Consider the following 20,461-nt stretch of genomic DNA (forward strand, 5'->3'; position numbering starts at 1 on the left):
CTGAAAATCCAAGGGAAACATTTCTTGAGCCTGAGAGCGGAGCCCCTGGAACTTCGGCGTGACTAATTGTGGTCCTACTTGCCCCTGTATCGATCAGAAACTTTCTGTCTTTCCCTAATACTTGACTGTGTACATAGGGACCTTCTTGGTCTACAGGTATCTCGATGAGAGGCAAGCCTACCTCCCTCTCTAGGCTGTTTCATGAATATGACTGGTACTCTGGATACTCGGACTGTGCATACTGGTACATCTGCGATGTAACGTGCTGTGTTGCAGCAATAGGCTGCGGTACTGTAACTGTCTGTGGTGCATTCTGTGACTGAGGAGTCTGTGAAACTAGTTCTTGTCTCGGCGGACGTGGTCTTTCTTTAGTCTTACCAGTAGCTATATTGTGTTTCAGGACTGCACACTCGTTTATAAAATGACCTGGCTGTTTACAATAATTGCAGTTCCCTTTAACGGGAGCTGCAGGATGACTGGCTTGAATCGGACCCCTCTTCTGACTATCTTGAGGAATAGATTGTGCAACTAGCACTTTCATTTTCGTGTCTTTCATACGTTTTCTTTCGTGTTCTTGCTCTTCTCTGATTCTATTCTGGTGATACTGGAGCATCTGGAGCATCTGGGACGGAGTATTTGCTTGCCAGGTGCTTTCGACTTTCAAAACTCGGTTTTTAATTTGTGGACTTGAATTCTCGACTAATTTGGTAACGAAAAGATGAGGGTATGACTCACTACTTGTCTTGAGACCACTATTAATACTGAAACATTTCTCAAATCTAGAATAAAAATCACTAATGTCTTCATCTTGTTTCTGTTTACAGGCTGAGATGGCATCCCAGTCTTCTTTTCTAGTTGTCAATAATCTGGGTAAAACTTGAATCAATAATTCTGGTAATTCTTTACATTTATCTCCAAGACCGGTACCTGGTACTCGTGCCTTGTCTTCAGCTTCTAGAGCTGTCCAATCGATCTTTTTCTCTCCCACCTCCCATTCTTTTTCCTTTAACTTTTCATACACCCCTGCGGGTAGCAGAACCTTTAACATTTTAATGACATCTGGGTACGTGTATTCTCCCATACGGAGCATGTCTTTTAATTCTCTATGGAACCCTGCTGGATCTTTGTCATGACAGGGAATTAACTTTTTCATTTCGAGGAGTTCCATCTTTGTGATTGGAGTGTATACAAACACTCGTTGCATTTCGCCACCCGTCCCTTGGACTGGGTGGACTTCTCGTAACGGATTCTGTCTGTCTATGTAGAATGGTTTACTTTCTGGGGGTGAGACGTGAACAAAATGCGGGTTCAGGAACGTTCTATACTTGTGACGCTGTTCTAGAATAACACTAATTAAATCGGTACCTAGACCTCTCCATCTGTACTGGAGTAACTCGTTCAGAATATCGTGTAACGGGCCTGGATCAGAGTGTTGACCCTCATACTGAGTAATGAGGTGCTGGATCATATACATACCCACCAGTCGTTGCTCGGCTGGGGGCAGTTTCAGAAACATTTGTGCCACTATTTCGTCTGGAAAAGTGGTAGAATCAGTAATCCATCGGACTGCTGATCGGGCTAGTTCTTGTTCATGCATGGTGCTTAACTCGCTATAACCGACTCGTGATTTCAGAATGTGATCGGTAGCTTGAAATACTTGTTCTAGAGAACAAGGCTCTCGTTCTGGTGCTGGATGATGAAAAATAGACTTAGGTTCTGGACGTAAATGGCGATCTGGAAATCTGGATTTTCCTACATACGCTATTCTGGCGGGATTCTCGTCTTCCTCTTCAGGATCAGAGATACTTTCTTTCTCACTTACTTGTGCTGCTTTACGCTGTTCGTGTAACCTTACTATTTCTTTACGAATTTTCTTGTACATACTTTCCATGGCATTAATGGTCTTGTGCTTACCCTCGGCTATATTATCACTCCACCTTGTCAGGATTCTCATTTCGGCGGGATCTTTAGACGGGTAGTCTTGTTCTCTTATTAGACAATTGATCAGGAACTTTAATATCATGAGCTGAATCTCGGCTTTCCTTTGAGACATGATCTCGCCAATACTTTCTGGATCATCCCCTGTACGGATGAAACGATATATTCTGTCTAGATCTTCTTTCATATTTGGTAAGGTGACTAGATACTCGGTCACCCTTCTTATGCGTACGGAATATAAAACCATATTATATTCGCCTGGAACTGGATCATAAACACATTCGGCAAGGGCTTGTCTGATTTCTGTAACAGACTTATTACTTTTAGGAGTACGATCTAGGCTGTGATGCTTGAGCATGTAATTCGAGTGCTGATAAACGTTTGTGTGGCGGCGGGGTTTGAGGAGGACCTCCTCCTGCGGCCCCTAGACTAGAATCGTCGACTGACATTCTTCGTGCTTGCAGGGTCGGTAATTGTAACGTGGGCTGAACTTGTATGGCAGGCTGACCCGGGGGTACCGTAACAGGTACTCCGGTGTCTGGAGGAACGGGAAGTGCCTGATTTACAGGGACTAGCGGAGCGCGAACAGGATTTGCATATTCTGGAACTGTGTCGTCCAAATAGGACGAAATAAAAATATCAGCTGCGGTCGGTTTGTGACGTAGCTTGGTCGGAACTAATGGTGGCGGGAAATTACTGGGTGCCTCTGGGGTCGCTTTTGGCGAGCCTTCGGCAAGGAGAGGATACATACCCCTAATAAGGGCATGCCTCTGTCTGTCTGACTGTTCGGTTTTGACTTGTTCACCTATCTCGATTAATTCTCTTTCTTGGGCTCGTTCTTGGGATTCTCTACTTAACTCTGACTTTCTGACTTCCTTTTCCGTTCTTCTATGCGCTTCCTTACGCCATAACTCGATGGCATCTTTCTGTGACTGTCTGGCTTTCTTTTTCCATAATGCTTCTTCTACTCGCATGATACATTCGGCATCCCATGTACCCGATACGGGCCATCTATACTTTTCTTCTAACTGTTTGGTATACTCTACCCATAAATCTAGATACAATATGGCGCTTATGCCATGTTTCTGATACATAAAGTGACCTGGACTGTCCCTAGGCGGAACAGGAACTGCTGCTTCCAGCAGACCCTTTCTAGTTTTTAACTGACGTAACTTGGAAAAGAGCGGCATTCTAAACTTGAATCGGAACACAATACAATACACGAAAAACAATAACAATTGGGGAAACAATTCAGGCATACCACGACATTGGAAATACATTAAACAACATTATAAATAACAGTTCGAACAGAATACTACCTGAAAATACTGAAAACAGAACAGAATTCTCGAGAACGGAACAGACTAGAGTTACTGGATGCACTGCTGAAACAGTACGGAACATACCGGTCCCATAAAGGAACACATCAAGACCCGTATCCACCTAGGTGAACACTTCGTTTGTGAGCTTGGGTACCACCAACCCACGGACCAGAGTCAATTTAGACTGACCCTGTCTAGACACTACCCCAGCAATGGTACTCACCGGGCAGCACGGAACGGAAGGCCTCGGACGGGACTGGACTACGACGACGAACTTCGGACTTCGGACTTCAGTTACGGGTGGACCTCCGGATACCTCGGACCTTGGACTCTCGGCTTGGGCTCTGGTCGGGACTCGCCGCGTTCCTCCACCGTCTCGTTCGGATGCTGGACCGCCTCCTCCGTCTCCTCCGTGGGCCTGAGGGATACTTGAAGCAGAAATATCTGCCAGGTGCACGGTATGGTTCCGTCACGACTGCAGAGGGTCAGGGGGTCGGCGTGGCTTCACCGACGCGTGGGGAAAGGGCAAGTCCCTGTTCGGGCGCCATTATGTGGTAAATAAATAAATAATACCCTATTTTTGGATGAATGAATGAATAACAGATAGCTCAATAAATAAGAGTCAAGATTCGAGGTAGTAGGAGTTTCTGCAGGTTTATTACAGCATAAGGACAGGATCAGGACAACCTGCATAGGAACAGGATGACAGGGGAAAAGAGGCCCGGCAGCTGCCGGGGCTTGGTCTGGGATGAGCGCGCTAACATTCAATAACAAGACATTCATTTATATACATAGCGCAAACACATAGCATTACATTGCAGTAGGCGTAGCAGTGGGTGGAGCAGAAGGCATGACGTGTAGCAGTCGCGAGAGATAACAGTAAAAAGAGGTGTAACTGGGAGTTTACTTAGACATGTGAAGTAAAACGTAACAGAATATGTCATGAATGGGCGGACACATAGGAGGGGGCTACCTAAGGAGCCGGGACCTCTAACCTAATGGTGCGCGAAAATTGGCAATGACGTGTTACTAGGAGAAGCTGGGGGCTACGAACTCTGTGCTAGGAGCAGAGACTAGAGTCTGGAGGGTCGGAGCGACATGTACCTAAACCCTATCTGGTATCTAATGTTTAGGGAACATGTTGATATAAACTAGAAGTCATGAGGGGAGAGGCTAACTTGATTCTAAGACTGGACCATGCATTATTCTACATGTAGTGCGTGAAGAAGAATACTAAATGACCATTAAATACAGTATTTCTCTAACGTGGAGCCGAGAAGGCTAGACAACGACGGAAACTATTGATGCAGTTCAGTAGCTTAGGAATGCAAAGGAGGAGGACTGAACTGATAGCTGGAACTATAACATACTTTTGGCAGACTTAGAGGCAGAGCCGGGGTGCACTGGGCACTGCAAGGGGGGAAGTAAGTGAAAGGTCGAGGATACAGGTGGGGGCTGTATCGCTCCTCAGCGAGGCTTTCAGGAGACAGGAGCTGAATCTGTGGTCCGGGCCCTTTTGAGGCCTAGAAACGGGGACTTTATAATGGAATAACGTGCACACTGAGAAACGTGGCAACATTATTTTACATAGGCCTGATATTCGTAGTATTCACGAGGACTGGAAACTAACATATTAGAGGTGGACACAACTGTAATTGCGTCATTAATCGGGCATAGGGAATAACATATGCATATTGGTCATGCATACATAACATATGATGGATGGGGCGTAGGGACACAGAACATGGCAAAATTTACTTTTCCACAGCTCGATGGTTATTCTCTGGCATCATATGCCTTTCAATGCTTCTGTTTGAGGTCAGAAGCGTATACTCATCCATTTTACAGAGCTCCATATGTTCTGTACATAAATACACATTTATGCTAACTTGTAAATATTTAATTTTTAGGTGTTCATTGCAGATTTAAGATGCTTTTAGGAGGGCTATATTTTATTAATTTGCCCTTCTTGTGACTTATGTAAATGTTAACAGCTAGGTGACTGTACCGGTATACACCCGTTACAACGGATCTTTTACTCCGCAGACCCATTACAACGCGACCATTACTCCGCATACCATTACAACGCATTGCGCTGGGGGGCGCTCTAGGATAGGGGATAAGTATAATTTACTATCCAACACCTTCCCTAGGGTCCACGGGGACTGGAGTTAAAATAGTAAATTATACTTACCACTATCCAGCGCCCCAAGGCGCTATGCGTTGTAACGGTATGCGGAGTAAAAGTCGCGTTGTAATGGTCTGCGGAGTAAAAGTATGCGTTATAACGTCATACATCCGACTGTACCCAGTATATTTTCACATGTGGCACTCCATGCGGTAGTGGGTTCTTAAAAGAGAACACATTGACAATCACCACAAGTCTCTTCTATGTGAGGAACTTGGATAAGATCTGCTTGTAGTAAGGGTGGGATAAGCAGGTGAGGTGTCAGAAAGACCACAGGGGCAATAGAATGCTGTCCCAAAGTGATGCTGGTTACTATATGATGCATATGTGTACTCAAGAGCAGTGCTGCACTCTTTAAGGAAGGACCACCTCATACTCTGCTCTGTGTGGGAGGTAGTGTGGATGGAGAAAGAAATAAAGCCTATGGTTTTGCCTTACCGTGTAGAGGTTGGGCCTCTTCTCCATCAGCTCATCATGGTATTGTACAATAGCTTTGACATGGGGCAGCTGGTCCTGGATCTTAAATAGACAGAAAAGCAAACAGTAACACATCAATCAAGCACCTGATGGTAAAACAATAAGAAACTGTTCTGTAGTGAAAGATAATCCCTTTGATAATGCTAAAAATAAACTAAGGTATTATTCAGCATACTTAACAGAATGAAAAAGCTGTGAACTGAGAATGAAAGAAACCAATTTTACTTCCAGTTTCAGTTTTTATCGTCTTTATTTCGAAATTACTTCATAAAAGACATACATAATAATAATACAAACATAACAGATAAAAAGACAAATAATGTTTACAGAAGAAAACAACTATGAATATAAAAGCTTAATTAAATATACATATAAAGACGTCTATAAGAATGTTAATACAGATAAAAAGCAAAGTCAATAATACAGTAATAATAATGATACTGCCCCAATATCATAGATCATAGATAGGCACTAGCAAACAGTATACAGTTTTTCAGCTTGAAGTACTACGAACATACCTAGATCTTATTAACCAGGCCCACCCAAGGAATTTTGCCAGCCCTATGGATAACCATTCGGCTGTATTAAATCTCATGATGATTAGTGCTTCTCTGCTCGCCCTGGTGTTTAGTCTGTTACATATTGGCTTCAGCCACTTTAGTCTTGGATCATGATAAGCAGTACATACAAATAGAAAATGACCCATGGATTCCTTGCTGGCAGAACAACAGGGACAAAGTGTGGACTCCGTCTTCTGCCATCCTCTGGTGAAGTCCCTTAAAGGCAAAGTACCTATGCGAAACTGATGGTATAGTTTCCTATCTAAACTTTTTGGGATAATATCCCAATAGGTCTCTGTGTGTGGAACTATTTTATGATTCAAAAATAAGCCTGTCAGATTGGGTTTCGCCAAAAGCACAACGTGTTCTTCTTTAACCATGGACCAGAAGAGAAGTTTAAAATCTTTCTTTGTAGGGAAAGTGTGGGAACCCGGTTCTGACCAAAGTAATGGAAGGCCCATACTAGTAAGAGTGTTCTTAATGAGCATAAACCACGGTATTTTCCCTGCCCCTTGTTGCATTCTTACATCCTGTATCTCCTGAGCAAACATAGCAAGTTCCGGGGTAGACCATATGCGTCTCCATAACGCCACCATCCTATATTGGGCTTGATGACTAATAGAATAAAAGCCCATATCCATCATGAGCGGTAAAGCTGGCGTTGAAGGAGGAAGACAGACTAAATTACGGAAAAATTTATTCTGTATCCTATCAAGGACTTCCATTACTGTAACTACAAAGTCCATTCTTAACACATTAATACATTCTATTAAAGAATTACCTTCATTGGGTAAACGTAATGTATAAACACATTTAGAGTTTGTGTGCCGAAGGGTTGTGAACACCCCCTCTGATCTAAACTCCTCTTGTAAATTCACTAAACCCTACAATGTTCCCTATAAGCTTAAAATGTTATGTGGTCAATAGACAGAAAAGCTACACGACAGCAAGCAGCAATTACTGACTAAGCCCTGGAAATCGCCAGAACAGTCTAGACACAAGCATGGTGCACACCAGCTAACAATACACTTAGTTTCTCGTTAAGTACCAGATTCCTCTGGTAGATAAAGCCTGGGCAACCGGTGATCTCATATAATCTGCTGACAGTTTACTTTGTATGGTGTTTAACATTCTATGTACACCATGCCCAAGGATTTAAATTTCAGGCGCAGTCATGTGTTTCATAATAAAGAAAAGAAGTGGGCATTTGCTGGCTGCCTGGTAGAATTTGCAACAGATGGACAGTCTTGTTTGTGTGTAAGGGAAGTGGGCTTGAGGTTTCTTCCATAAATCCCTGTGTTGCCTCAAAATATTTTTTCCCAGTTTTCTGCTGTTGCATTTGGCCACATGCACACATATCCCGGATTGCATCCCACTAGACATTGATTACTGTGCAAGCCAAAAGATTCATATATATGGTGAGCTCTAATGAAAGCTCTCTACTTCTCTAAGCACTGTCTCTGGCGCAGTCCGAAAGCAAGATGCATTTTGTTTTATGAAGAATGCACTTTAGGCCAGGCCTCCATGACCTGAGATTTAGAAGTATCGGTCAATTAATTTTACCAATCATTTCATGATGTTAGGGCCTAGGTATTGCTGCACACCTCATTGAAATGCAGAGATCTCATATTAGGGATATTCCTCTTATTGGGCTGTGAGGGTGAATATTTATTTGAACTCAGAAACAGATACTTAACTAACACTACACAGTTTTATTTATGTAAGGGATTTAAAGATAATGTGATAGGTGAGAAGAAAACAATTCGAACTCAAAAGTTGCTAAATCTGCCTCTTATTGGGCTAAACTACAGCTCAGTCATTAATAGCATGCAGCTAGGCACATCATGTCTTAAAGGCCAGAGCAGTTGAGATGTTAAGATTGCCAACTTCAGTGGTTGAAAGAGTGTTCAAAAATTGCCAAAAGCAGTTCTTGCGTAACATGGAGGGTTGGGTCCATAGAAATATCATGTCTGGAACAGCCCTGCCCAGGGATGGTTTGGTGGTTGGGGGGTGGGACCCATCATCAGGAGAATGCCTTTGGGTACAACTCAGGGATACACTGGCACAGCAGTCAGACCAATGGGTGGACTGGCCACAGGAGGGGTGCTGGTCATTGTAACGCCAGCTATCACACTCCGCATTCACATGCATGGGGCCAGAGAAGACGGCTTCCAGCGAGACTCACAAGCTGCTTTCTGCGTTATGCCTCCATCTTGGGAGGGCACTGTGACATCTCAGATAAGGCTGTCCTATCCACTAACATTCAGATATGCACATACCACAAACATCCCACACTCATTTGAAGAATGGAGTGTGGACTGCATGGATTGTGCTAGATGGGCTGGGAGCCAGCCTCACTGAGAACTGAGGAAAAGGGGACTGCACTGCATGGCTTTAGTCAGCTGCCCCACACTGCCAGCTCTAACAAAAGAGGGTTAATGTTCTTATTGGGTCATGGGGGCAGTAGTAATTCATAGTGAAACAAGGTGCCCCCGATCTCCAGGAAAGTTGATTCCTCGACTGGGGAGCAACATAACAAAATCATTGTGGATTGCCTGTTACAAAATGAGCCCCCAGGGGAGCAGGGAAGCATGACAGGTTACAGCCAATGGCATCACAAGCAGGGCGCAACTGAGGACCGTCCTAATGAACTCTGCCCTTACAAGCATCTTTTCTGATTGGTGCATATAAGTACTTCCTTTATGAAGCATGATTGGTGCATATGATTACTTCCTTTATGAAGCATGATTGGTGCATATAAATACTTCCTTTATGAAGCATGATTGGTGCATATGAATACTTCCTTTATGAAAGAACAATGGTTCAAGGTAGGCCTTAAGAGATCCTTAGTGGGGAATAGAACAGAAAAGCGAGTACTTAATAAGTCGCTAGGGAGCAGAGGTAGTAGGTACAGGTAGGAGTTTTTTATTTTACTCTTTTTTCTCAAGGATATACATAAATAATTATACTGTATTGCAGGTGCTCAAGTGAATAGTATGGTGCAGGACGTGACATAAGTGATAAAAGTGAACGGACTGTCACACAACAACAACAAGGATAAAAACACAACAATTATGTACAAATAGGGCGAGTGAAATTCCTTGGGTAGGTCGACGGCGTTTCGATCTATATAGCTTTAGATCATCATCAGGACAGATGAGCCTCCTGAAACTTGCCGAAGCTTTTTAAGGCAAGGATGATTGTTTGACAGTACAGCGGATTGAATGTCGCTGTTCTCAATTGAATACTGCACTTAATGAAAAATGGGTCTTCCAGAGATGGGAATCAAGTAGCGCTCAGTCACTTCTACTTGGACGAGGGTCCTACTTGAATTGAAGGGTTGAACGAACAGACCCGGAGTTAGTATAAAGGGGTTCCGTTTAGCGCGTTCGTCGCTTTTGCATTAAAAGAGAATGGGCGCCTGAAATTAATCTGGCAGGACTTCGTGGCAGGAGAAGGGGGTCCGAGTACCTCTTCCGCGGTTGCTCTGAGCATATAGCTATATAGATCGAAACGCCGTCGACCTACCCAAGGAATTTCACTCGCCCTATTTGTACATAATTGTTGTGTTTTTATCCTTGTTGTTGTTGTGTGACAGTCCGTTCACTTTTATCACTTATGTCACGTCCTGCACCATACTAATCACTTGAGCACCTGCAATACAGTATAATTATTTATGTATATCCTTGAGAAAAAAAGAGTAAAATAAAAAACTCCTACCTGTACCTACTACCTCTGCTCCCTAGCGACTTATTAAGTACTCGCTTTTCTGTTCTATTCCCCACTAAGGATCTCTTAAGGCCTACCTAGAACCATTGTTCTTTCAAAAGCATTTCGTTACCCCAGGTTCTACTGTATGGGGTCCCCTTGTTTTTAACAAACAGTACTTCCTTTATGAAGCATGATTGGTGCATATGAATACTTCCTTTATGAAGCATGATTGGTGCATATAAATACTTCCTTTATGAAGCATGATTGGTGCATATGAATACTTCCTTTATGAAGCATGATTGGTGCATATGAATACTTCCTTTATGAAGCATGATTGGTGCAGATAAGTACTTCCTTTATGAAGCATGATTGGTGCATATGAATACTTCCTTTATGAAGCATGTTTGGTGCATATGAAAACTTCCTTTATGAAGCATGATTGGTGCATATGAATACTTCCTTTATGAAGCATGATTGGTGCATATGAATACTTCCTTTATGAAGCATGATTGGTGCATATGAATACTTCCTTTATGAAGCATGATTGGTGCATATAAATACTTCCTTTATGAAGCATGATTGGTGCATATAAGTACTTCCTTTATGAAGCATGATTGGTGCATATGAATACTTCCTTTATGAAGCATGTTTGGTGCATATAAATACTTCCTTTATGAAGCATGATTGGTGCATATGAATACTTCCTTTATGAAGAATGATTGGTGCATATGAATACTTCCTTTATGAAGCATGATTTGTGCATATAAGTACTTCGTTTATGAAGCTTGATTGGTGCATATGAATACTTCCTTTATGAAGCATGTTTGGTGCATATGAAAACTTCCATTATGAAGCATGATTGGTGCATATGAATACTTCCATTATGAAGCATGATTGGTGCATATGAAAACTTCCATTATGAAGCATGATTGGTGCATATGAAAACTTCCATTATGAAGCATGATTGGTGCATATGAATACTTCCTTTATGAAGCATGATTGGTGCATATGAATACTTCCTTTATGAAGCATGATTGGTGCATATAAGTACTTCCTTTATGAAGCATGATTGGTGCATATGAATACTTCCTTTATGAAGCATGATTGGTGCATATAAGTACTTCCTTTATGAAGCATGATTGGTGCATATGAATACTTCCTTTATGAAGAATGATTGGTGCATATGAATACTTCCTTTATGAAGCATGATTGGTGCATATAAGTACTTCCTTTATGAAGCATGATTGGTGCATATGAATACTTCCTTTATGAAGCATGATTGGTGCATATGAATACTTCCTTTATGAAGCATGATTGGTGCATATGAATACTTCCTTTATGAAGCATGATTGGTGCATATGAATACTTCCTTTATGAAGCATGATTGGTGCATATGAATACTTCCTTTATGAAGCATGATTGGTGCATATAAATACTTCCTTTATGAAGCATGATTGGTGCATATAAGTACTTCCTTTATGAAGCATGATTGGTGCATATGAATACTTCCTTTATGAAGCATGATTGATGCATATAAATACCTACTTTATGAAGCATGATTGGTGCATATGAATACTTCCTTTATGAAGCATGATTGGTGCATATAAGTACTTCCTTTATGAAGCATGATTGGTGCATATGAATACTTCCTTTATGAAGCATGATTGATGCATATAAATACCTACTTTATGAAGCATGATTGGTGCATATGAATACTTCCTTTATGAAGCATGATTGGTGCATATAAGTACTTCCTCTATGAAGCATGATTGGTGCATATGAATACTTTCTTTATGAAGCATGAATGGTGCATATGAATACTTCCTTTATGAAGCATGATTGGTGCATATGAATACTTCCTTTATGAAGCATGATTGGTGCATATGAATACTTCCTTTATGAAGCATGATTGGTGCATATGAATACTTCCTTTATGAAGCATGATTGGTGCATATGAATACTTCTTTTATGAAGCATGATTGGTGCATATAAATACTTCCTTTATGAAGCATGATTGGTGCATATGAATACTTCCTTTATGAAGCACGATTGGTGCATATATGTACTTCCTTTATGAAGCATGATTGGTGCATATAAGTACTTCCTTTATGAAACATGATTGGTGCATATAAGTACTTCCTTTATGAAGCATGATTGGTGCATATGAATACTTCCTTTATGAAGCATGATTGGTGCATATGAATACTTCCTTTATGAAGCATAATTGGTGCATATGAATACCTCCTTTATGAAGCATGTTTGGTGCATATAAATACTTCCTTTATGAAGCATGATTGGTGCATATGAATACTTCCTTTATGAAGAATGATTGGTGCATATGAATACTTCCTTTATGAAGCATGATTGGTGCATATAAATACTTCCTTTATGAAGCATGATTGGTGCATATGAATACTTCCTTTATGAAGAATGATTGGTGCATATGAATACTTCCTTTATGAAGCATGATTGGTGCATATAAGTACTTCCTTTATGAAGCTTGATTGGTGCATATAAATACTTCCTTTATGAAGCATGATTGGTGCATATGAATACTTCCATTATGAAGCATGATTGGTGAATATGAATACTTCCTTTATGAAGCATGATTGGTGCATATGAATACTTCCTTTATGAAGCATGATTGGTGCATATGAATACTTCCTTTATGAAGCATGATTGGTGCATATGAATACTTCCTTTATGAAGCATGATTGGTGCATATGAATACTTCCTTTATGAAGCATGATTGGTGCATATGAATACTTCCTTTATGAAGCATGATTGGTGCATATGAATACTTCCTTTATGAAGCATGATTGGTGCATATGAATACTTCCATTATGAAGCATGATTGGTGAATATGAATACTTCCTTTATGAAGCATGATTGGTGCATATGAATACTTCCTTTATGAAGCATGATTGGTGCATATGAATACTTCCTTTATGAAGCATGATTGGTGCATATGAATACTTCCTTTATGAAGCATGATTGGTGCATATGAATACTTCCTTTATGAAGCATGATTGGTGCATATGAATACTTCCTTTATGAAGCATGATTGGTGCATATGAATACTTCCTTTATGAAGCATGATTGGTGCATATAAGTACTTCCTTTATGAAGCATGATTGGTGCATATAAATGTCTGCCAATCCTCCTTTCATGACACATGTTGGGTTTGGGGGCCGTCACTCGGAGCTCATTTGGGGAACCAGTTTGCTCTTGGAGCAGACCATGCATTTGCTGCCCCTACCGTTGTTGCAGAGGCCCCCTGGTTGTGTTAGAAGCCTTCTCTGAAAGTCTGGGCGTTTGTTTTGATGACTGCGGCTGGTTCTCAGTGCTGTTACAGTTTTTGCTCAGGTCTGAATCGAAACAATGTAGGATTCCAGGACCCCATGAGTGTCTCCTGTCCATGGGTGGGCTCTGGTCCTGGTACACATTCTCCTCCTCGCGCCGCTTTACCCTTATCCTGCTTTCCCATCCCTCCCTCTACAGGCCCATGTCCATGTTTCACTACTTCTTTTACCCATAGTTCTCGGTATCCTGCTGCAAGCACCTTTGCTGCTTTAGATGTTTATCCAACCCAGATATGATGCTCACCAGCTCTTCTGAGTTATCCCTGCTCGTGAACATGTCTCCCAGCCGGACCCACAGTTGTGAGTTCACCTCTTGTGCTTCGCCCTTTGCTTTGGTTCTCCTGCAGAGCTGAAGACGCTGTGGACCCGACCTGCTGTTAGAATCCCTCCTACCATGGTTGAGGTCGGTTGGCTGGGCTGCTGTGAGGCAGGGGCATACGGTTTTTATCTTTATCGACTCCAGAGTCAGTGGATGCGTTGTGTTGACCATGGCCGAACACCCCAACTTTACACGCTTTGGGCTCGTCTTGTAGGGTGGATGGTCTCCGAGGAGATCTGGGAGTTCTAGACAAGATAGCTTCATACGCAGAATTACATTTCTTTTTTCTCTCCGTGGGAAAATGCCTTTCAACGGGGGGGAGTCTTGCTGTTGTTGACTCAAAAGATTATGATGGTGGACTAGTCCCTTCCCTGTACTGACACTTACTCCTGCCAGGAGTATGTCTGCATATATATCCAGGAAGGGAACATTTATGTTCTGATGATGCAGTGGGTGTGCACCTGATTTTGTATGGTGGCCCACCCTATAATGCCCTGTGCTGAAACCAATCCTCAATTTGCAACTCTATGATCTGCGCTTTCACAAGTGCAATTTGTAAACCTGTAGCTCACTGTTCTGAGTTCCCGTATGGAACATGGGGCATGGCTACCATCAGTGCAGGCGGTGCAGTGCACCGGGTCACAGAGTTGGGAGGGGCCCAGTCTGCTCTGCATCAGCAGCAGCTGCCAGTACTGCTTCTTCTTTCAGACACAGTGCATACCAGGGCTTGGCTGTGTTTACTTCTCAGAGGAAGGAGTAAACAGTGAGAGGAACAATAAAGAAGTGAGAGGGAAGGGATGAAAGGAAAGAGATGGGAAAGAAGGTGGAGGACTCAGGAAAGAGTGAGAGAATGGGAGAAGGAAACAAGGTTGCACGAGAAAGAGAAAAGAGAGAAGGAGGAGTAAAGTGAGCAAGGGAAAAGGAAAAGAAAGGAACCAGAAATAAGAGAGAAGGGAGGAAACAATAGAGGATTAATGAGAGGCAGAAGAGAGGGAACAGAGAGACTGAGGAGGATGATAGAGAGGAGAGCTTTAGATGGATAAAGGAGATGAGAAGAGAGCAGGGTGGGTGAGAAGGAGAGACGAGTAGAATGAGAGACTTGGAGAGCTGTAAGTTACATTATTGCCTGGAATCTAAGTGACACCGCAGACCAGGGCTGTGAAGGGTGCGCTGCACCGCATTCACAGCAGTGTTTTACCAGCTGGAGGCCTCGTCTCAATGCCTGGACTAGGACTCATGACCTCAGGCTAAGCCCCGCAGGGAGCCACAGCACCCACCACTCGCATTCCCTGCAGCCAGCACAGAATGGGTTACACTAGGTTATGGGCCCAATATATAGGGTAAGTGGCTACCTAGCAGTGCATCTGTGGCCATGATCATGAGTGGAGTGGAGTCAATTCTAAACCTGTTTTAAAAACAAACAAATATGCAAAGTCACACAGTCCACCACTGCAGGTCCCGGCTACCTGCAGACTACGACCACTTCTGGGCATCTCACAATGCCAATCAGATTTGGGATGAAACTTACAAGGTCTATCCCTGGAGATCTCTCTGCACTTTCACTCTAACCTATGCCTGCTCAGGACCATGCATTGTAAACAAAATATCCCCTAATGGACAACCCAGTGCAGTAACCAGCTAAGTGGACTATGAGCATAAACCATACCAAAAAGGGACCTTCAACGATGCTCAAAGCTTCCAGCTTACCAAAATTATAAACTGCGTGACTATCCCTCACACGTCTTCATCCATCACACTGCTAAGCACTGCGTCCCATAACACGACAACCGCACCTTGGTGATCCTCACGTACAACATGGAAACACTTTCCACATAGGATAAAAACAAAGACAACACCCTTCCCACCACACATCCTACGGGGTGTAGTGCACTCCCCATGTGGGCAAGTGTTTCCGCGCCCCACATAGGAGAAGTAAGTTCTACATACATGATGCAAAACAATGCAATCCAGCTCTAATACATGCATAGACTATGGAAGGTCAGCTGTTATGGGGAGGGAAACATACCTCTATAATAGAAACACATAAGCTGATCAAACAAACACTGAGTGAATGAATGGTTGAATGAGTAATGCGGAGTTTCACTGTGGAGGCAACGGGGATTCAGATGAGCATGGCATAATCTTTGTGATCTGTCTGAACAGACAAGGGTGGATCCTAATTAGTCTGGGGTAAGTAGGAATCTAATTAAATATCGTAATTATCCGCACCCTCACTAGCCATAGATTAATCGTTATTTTTCACTTTGATGCAAAATGTGGAATTTATTCAGCATGTTGCTCCGGGGTATTTCAAAGAAAAACATCAATTACAGGGGCGGTTTCTCCATTAGGGCTCTGGAGCTGCACCCCTCTGAAATTCCTGCACATTTACCTAAAAAAATATTAAATAGAGTTATTTATTTAGAGATACGATCATATCTCTAAACTGATCGATGTATTTAATTCTGTGCTGTCTGTCCTAGGATGCCTGCCCTACCTCGATCTGAAGCAGGAGATGGAAGGTAGGCAGAAAATCAACTTTCTGTAATTTGCCGCTGACCGTTCTAAAGCCATGAAAAGAGGGTGCTGAAGAGGAAAGAGATGAGGTTGAAGATGTGAAGATAGATCAGGAGGGCAGAAAAAAGGGCACAGATATCTAACATAAGGGCGCACATACCTGAAGGCCAAACCTCCTTCCGCGGACACAATACTATTTAATTCAGTCTCACAATTTCAAAATTGAAAATTTTCCGGTGTTAATTATTTGTAACAAATCATTGTAGTTACTTATTTTTCTTAAACAGCTAACAACAATTGACAAATCCAATAGTACTGGCAATTTTAGGTGTATGTTGATTGTTGTTGCTTTTCATCCCACTTTAAGACCTGTCTGCACATATTTCTGTATGACTGATTGCAGCCAGCAGCTGTGGGTGCTTCCTGAAGCCTGGTTACTGTATTTTCTTTCAAAGTCGATGCTGCATGCAGTGTACAACACTAGGCAAGCACACATTTAAAAGGGCCTGAAGTTGTCACGCGGTGCAATGTTCATATTACAGCTACTGTTGAACATATGAATGCAGTAAAAAAATAGGTCAGTCTACAATATTTCAAGACTAGATCTTCCCCATGTTTTATAAACATTGGTTTCTCACGAAATTCATTTAAAATGCACCATTCACCAATCTTTTTTCGGTTTTTTTCTCATCAGAGGACGCCCCCAGTTCCCAGGTTTATCCATTAGGCTTGCTCCATTTGCTCGCTACATAAAAGTCATATCCAACTTTTATACCCCACTAATGTCAGCAGCTGCCACAAACACCGAACTACATTTTGTAGAACAGTTAAAGTCAACACAACAAAGAAACATATTCACAATGATTACAAAATTAAAACAAAATGATATATAATGACATATAAACATAAAGGAAATTGTTGATTGTGAAATAATTGTTTTAGACTATTACCACTTGAGGAGTCTTGCAGTTCATTTCAACAGAGCAATAGAGTGTTTGTATGTTTAAGTGAGGAGCAGCATGTACAAGGAGATTGCTTCAGAGCCCACACTGCACTGCTAGACAGGCTGAGGAGGGAGCATGTCAAACTGGATAATAAGACCCAGATTCATCATTGGATGCCGTCACCCTTATGTCACGCATGGTGCCACAAGGGCAACACGTTCTTTAACCCCTTGGGCGTGGCCGCGATTCTGCGCCTGTGCGGCGTTTTTCGAAGTGGGCGGGTTCATGACGGCCCCCAGCTGTCATCAGCACACGAGCCCCGTGATGCATGACGGCTGGGGGCCGTCATCAGCATCGAAGGGGTTAAGTCAGATTTACCAAGCAATCAAGGCCACCGTGCGTCACTCAGTCCTGGGAAGGTGTTCCATGAGTGGAGTGAGTGTTTCCACACATCACTCCGTGCATTTTGGTGCATTACCAGATGTACTAAGACTGGCAAACCCGAGAATGCATCAACATTGTACAACTTCCTGATAGAGGCGCAACAAGGGAAAATATCGTTTAATCTCCTCGTTGTTTCCTCTTTCAAAGTGTGCTGCACTCTGCAGCACACTTAAAAAGTGTCTCTAAAGATTATTTTTTTGCAGGGAGATATCCGTTCTTGCACAAAAACAATCCTGCCTGCAACAGGACTCTGGGGAGAGGATGTAGCATTATGGCTGGAGCAGTCGACCTCGAAGCTGGAGAACCGGGTTCAAGTCTCGGCAACGACGCTCAACATCCTGTTATTCTGGTCAAATCACTGAGGAAACTGTCGATAAAGCGGCGATAATGTGCTTGATAATATGCTCTATGGAATTCCAATCGAAGCCCATGTTAGATGTCTTCATATCTAACATGGGCTTCGATTTGATTTCATAGAGCATATTATCAAGCACATGATCGCCTCTTTATCGGCAGTTTCCTGCCAATAAAATCGGCGATAATGTAACGCCCTTGATAATATGCCCCTCAATCTCCCAGTGCCTAACAAAAATGAATGTGTCCATCTGTAACGCAACTGGTGCTCATGTAAAGCCCTCTGATACCCTATGTCTGAGGTCTAATTCACGCTACATAAAACTATTTAAAAAAAGAAAAGAAAAAAAAACACCCTTGCACCATGACGTAAAGGTGCATGTGTTGGCAATAGGCTGCACTTACTACCCTATTAAAGTGAGTGAGCTGGACTGCTCCATCTCTTAATAATGATGGCACATTCCTGCCCTTTCCATTTGATGCAGCACAGCACGTTGTCTTGCTGCGTTGTGCTGCGTCAAGAGATGATAAATTTGGCCCTTAGTATGTTACATTATACAACACTTTTCTCAAGGCATATGCATAGATAATTCTCGCCAAGTGGCCAAGTATGTCATGGGTATCCTCTCCTGAGCTATGTAAGAAGAGAGTTGTTTGATGTTGTCTTTTGAAGTAATTTTTGATTCTCTTGTTGCTTGTAGAGCACAAAGATGTATGCCAGCTCCATCACTGGTATTAAAAAGCAGCTTTACCAGAGGAACCTGTATTTACCTAATACACAGGTCTTCACCCCTTCCACGCTCATGACGAGCTGGGCCCGTCATGAGGTAGCCTCCTCGCACGCTCATGATGAGCCCAGCTCGTCATGTAAAGTGCGGTTTTAAAAATCTCAGCGTGCGAGCGGAGTTCCGCCCGCACGCATGCGGTTAAACATATCCTTTACAGTGTTGACTTTTTAGTACTTCAAACCTATGTTTTGGAACCCATAACCAAGGTGTGATCCACTGGTATTTATTCCAAAACCGAGGGTGTTACACTACCTTAAAGGAACCTCACTGTGACAGCACTCAATACTTAACAGCAGAGACCCTGCACAAGCATCATGATGAACCCAAACATATACTCTGCGGATTAACTAAATGTGGCCTTTCACTTAAAGATAAGACTGCTGTCTGATTTGTTATAATCAGCACAGAATCAGCCCAGTGTACAGGCAGGTAAACAACCTTTACAACGAAACTATTACAAGGCACTACCATTACAACGCGGTCATTACAACGCAAACCATTACAACGCATTGCGCTGGGGGGCGCTCTAGGATAGGGAATAAGTTTAATTTTCTATCCCAACACCTTCCCTAGTGTCCACGGGGACTGGAGTTGGAATAGAAAATTATACTTACCACTATCCAGCACCCCTAAGCGCTATGCGTTGTAAAGGTTTGCGATATAAAAACCGCGTTGTAAAGGCAGGCGTTGTAATAGCCTGCGTTGTAACGTCATACATCCGTACAGGCACAGTGGTTTGCCTAGTCAAGAGAAGTGTAAAATCAGTGTGGGTGTAGAGTAGGTGCTACTGGCAAAGAGGTTAATTTTGAGCTTGCACCACCACTTTATGACAAGCCCCCATGCCTCATCACCCCTTAATGAAACTGTGCATCTTGGATATTATTCCTGGTGATGAGGAATGAACAAGAGGAGGTCAAGTGGCTAGCTCACCTGCAGGATTTTCTCCAGTTGGTGGTGATTCTCTACCACAAGGATGTTAGCTTCAGAGTTGCTGGCCACGTACCGACAGGCTTCCGGCGAGCTTGTGGTGTAAATTCCAACAGCAAAACCACTGCAAGCAAAGAACAATGAGTGGTGAAATGAGAGGGAGACTCAGTATTAAGATACTTATGAAGTTAAGGTTTCAGCGCTGCCTTGTTTGAACCTAGGACTGTGTGTAATGGCATCCTCTTGAGTCTGTGTCTATCAGATGCTGAAGCTTAAGCTGGGTCTGGGTCGAACACAGTGCATCATTTACAGAAGACATCCACTCTTTGTACTGGCACCAGGTGTGCACTAGCCTTATATGGAGATAACCTACGAATGGCCAGTTATTAAATATGGCGGAAAGCAGAGGCTTCATGGGACCTGAAATTCCTGAACAACTGGTTTGGTGGAGGCTTTATGCTCATCCTCTAGCCATCATTCCACGACTTGTGTTGCCACCAATACACTATTTCAGTTTACTCATTAGGTCAAATACATTAGATTCTAGGTCAATTCTTGTGTAAAGATGGAAACGTTTCCACCTTGCCAGACCTGACACCATTGGGTGGTA

At 42.6% G+C, this 20,461-nt stretch overlaps 1 protein-coding gene across 1 annotated transcript in view; it reads right to left on the reverse strand.

Annotated features, from left to right (window-relative positions):
* The window catches only part of LOC144817693 (long-chain-fatty-acid--CoA ligase ACSBG2-like), a 383,515-nt gene that overhangs the window by 192,584 nt on the left and 170,470 nt on the right, over positions 1–20,461 (reverse strand). The window contains exons 5-6 of the mRNA XM_078674441.1: positions 19,855–19,975; positions 5,887–5,967 (exon numbers count right to left, since the gene is read on the reverse strand). Of these exons, the coding sequence (XP_078530567.1) occupies positions 5,887–5,967; positions 19,855–19,975 (202 nt within the window). The remainder of the gene's footprint in view (positions 1–5,886; positions 5,968–19,854; positions 19,976–20,461) is intronic.

Source organism: Lissotriton helveticus, chromosome 2_1 (assembly GCF_964261635.1).
Source record: "Lissotriton helveticus chromosome 2_1, aLisHel1.1, whole genome shotgun sequence".
Classification (NCBI taxonomy): domain Eukaryota; kingdom Metazoa; phylum Chordata; class Amphibia; order Caudata; family Salamandridae; genus Lissotriton; species Lissotriton helveticus.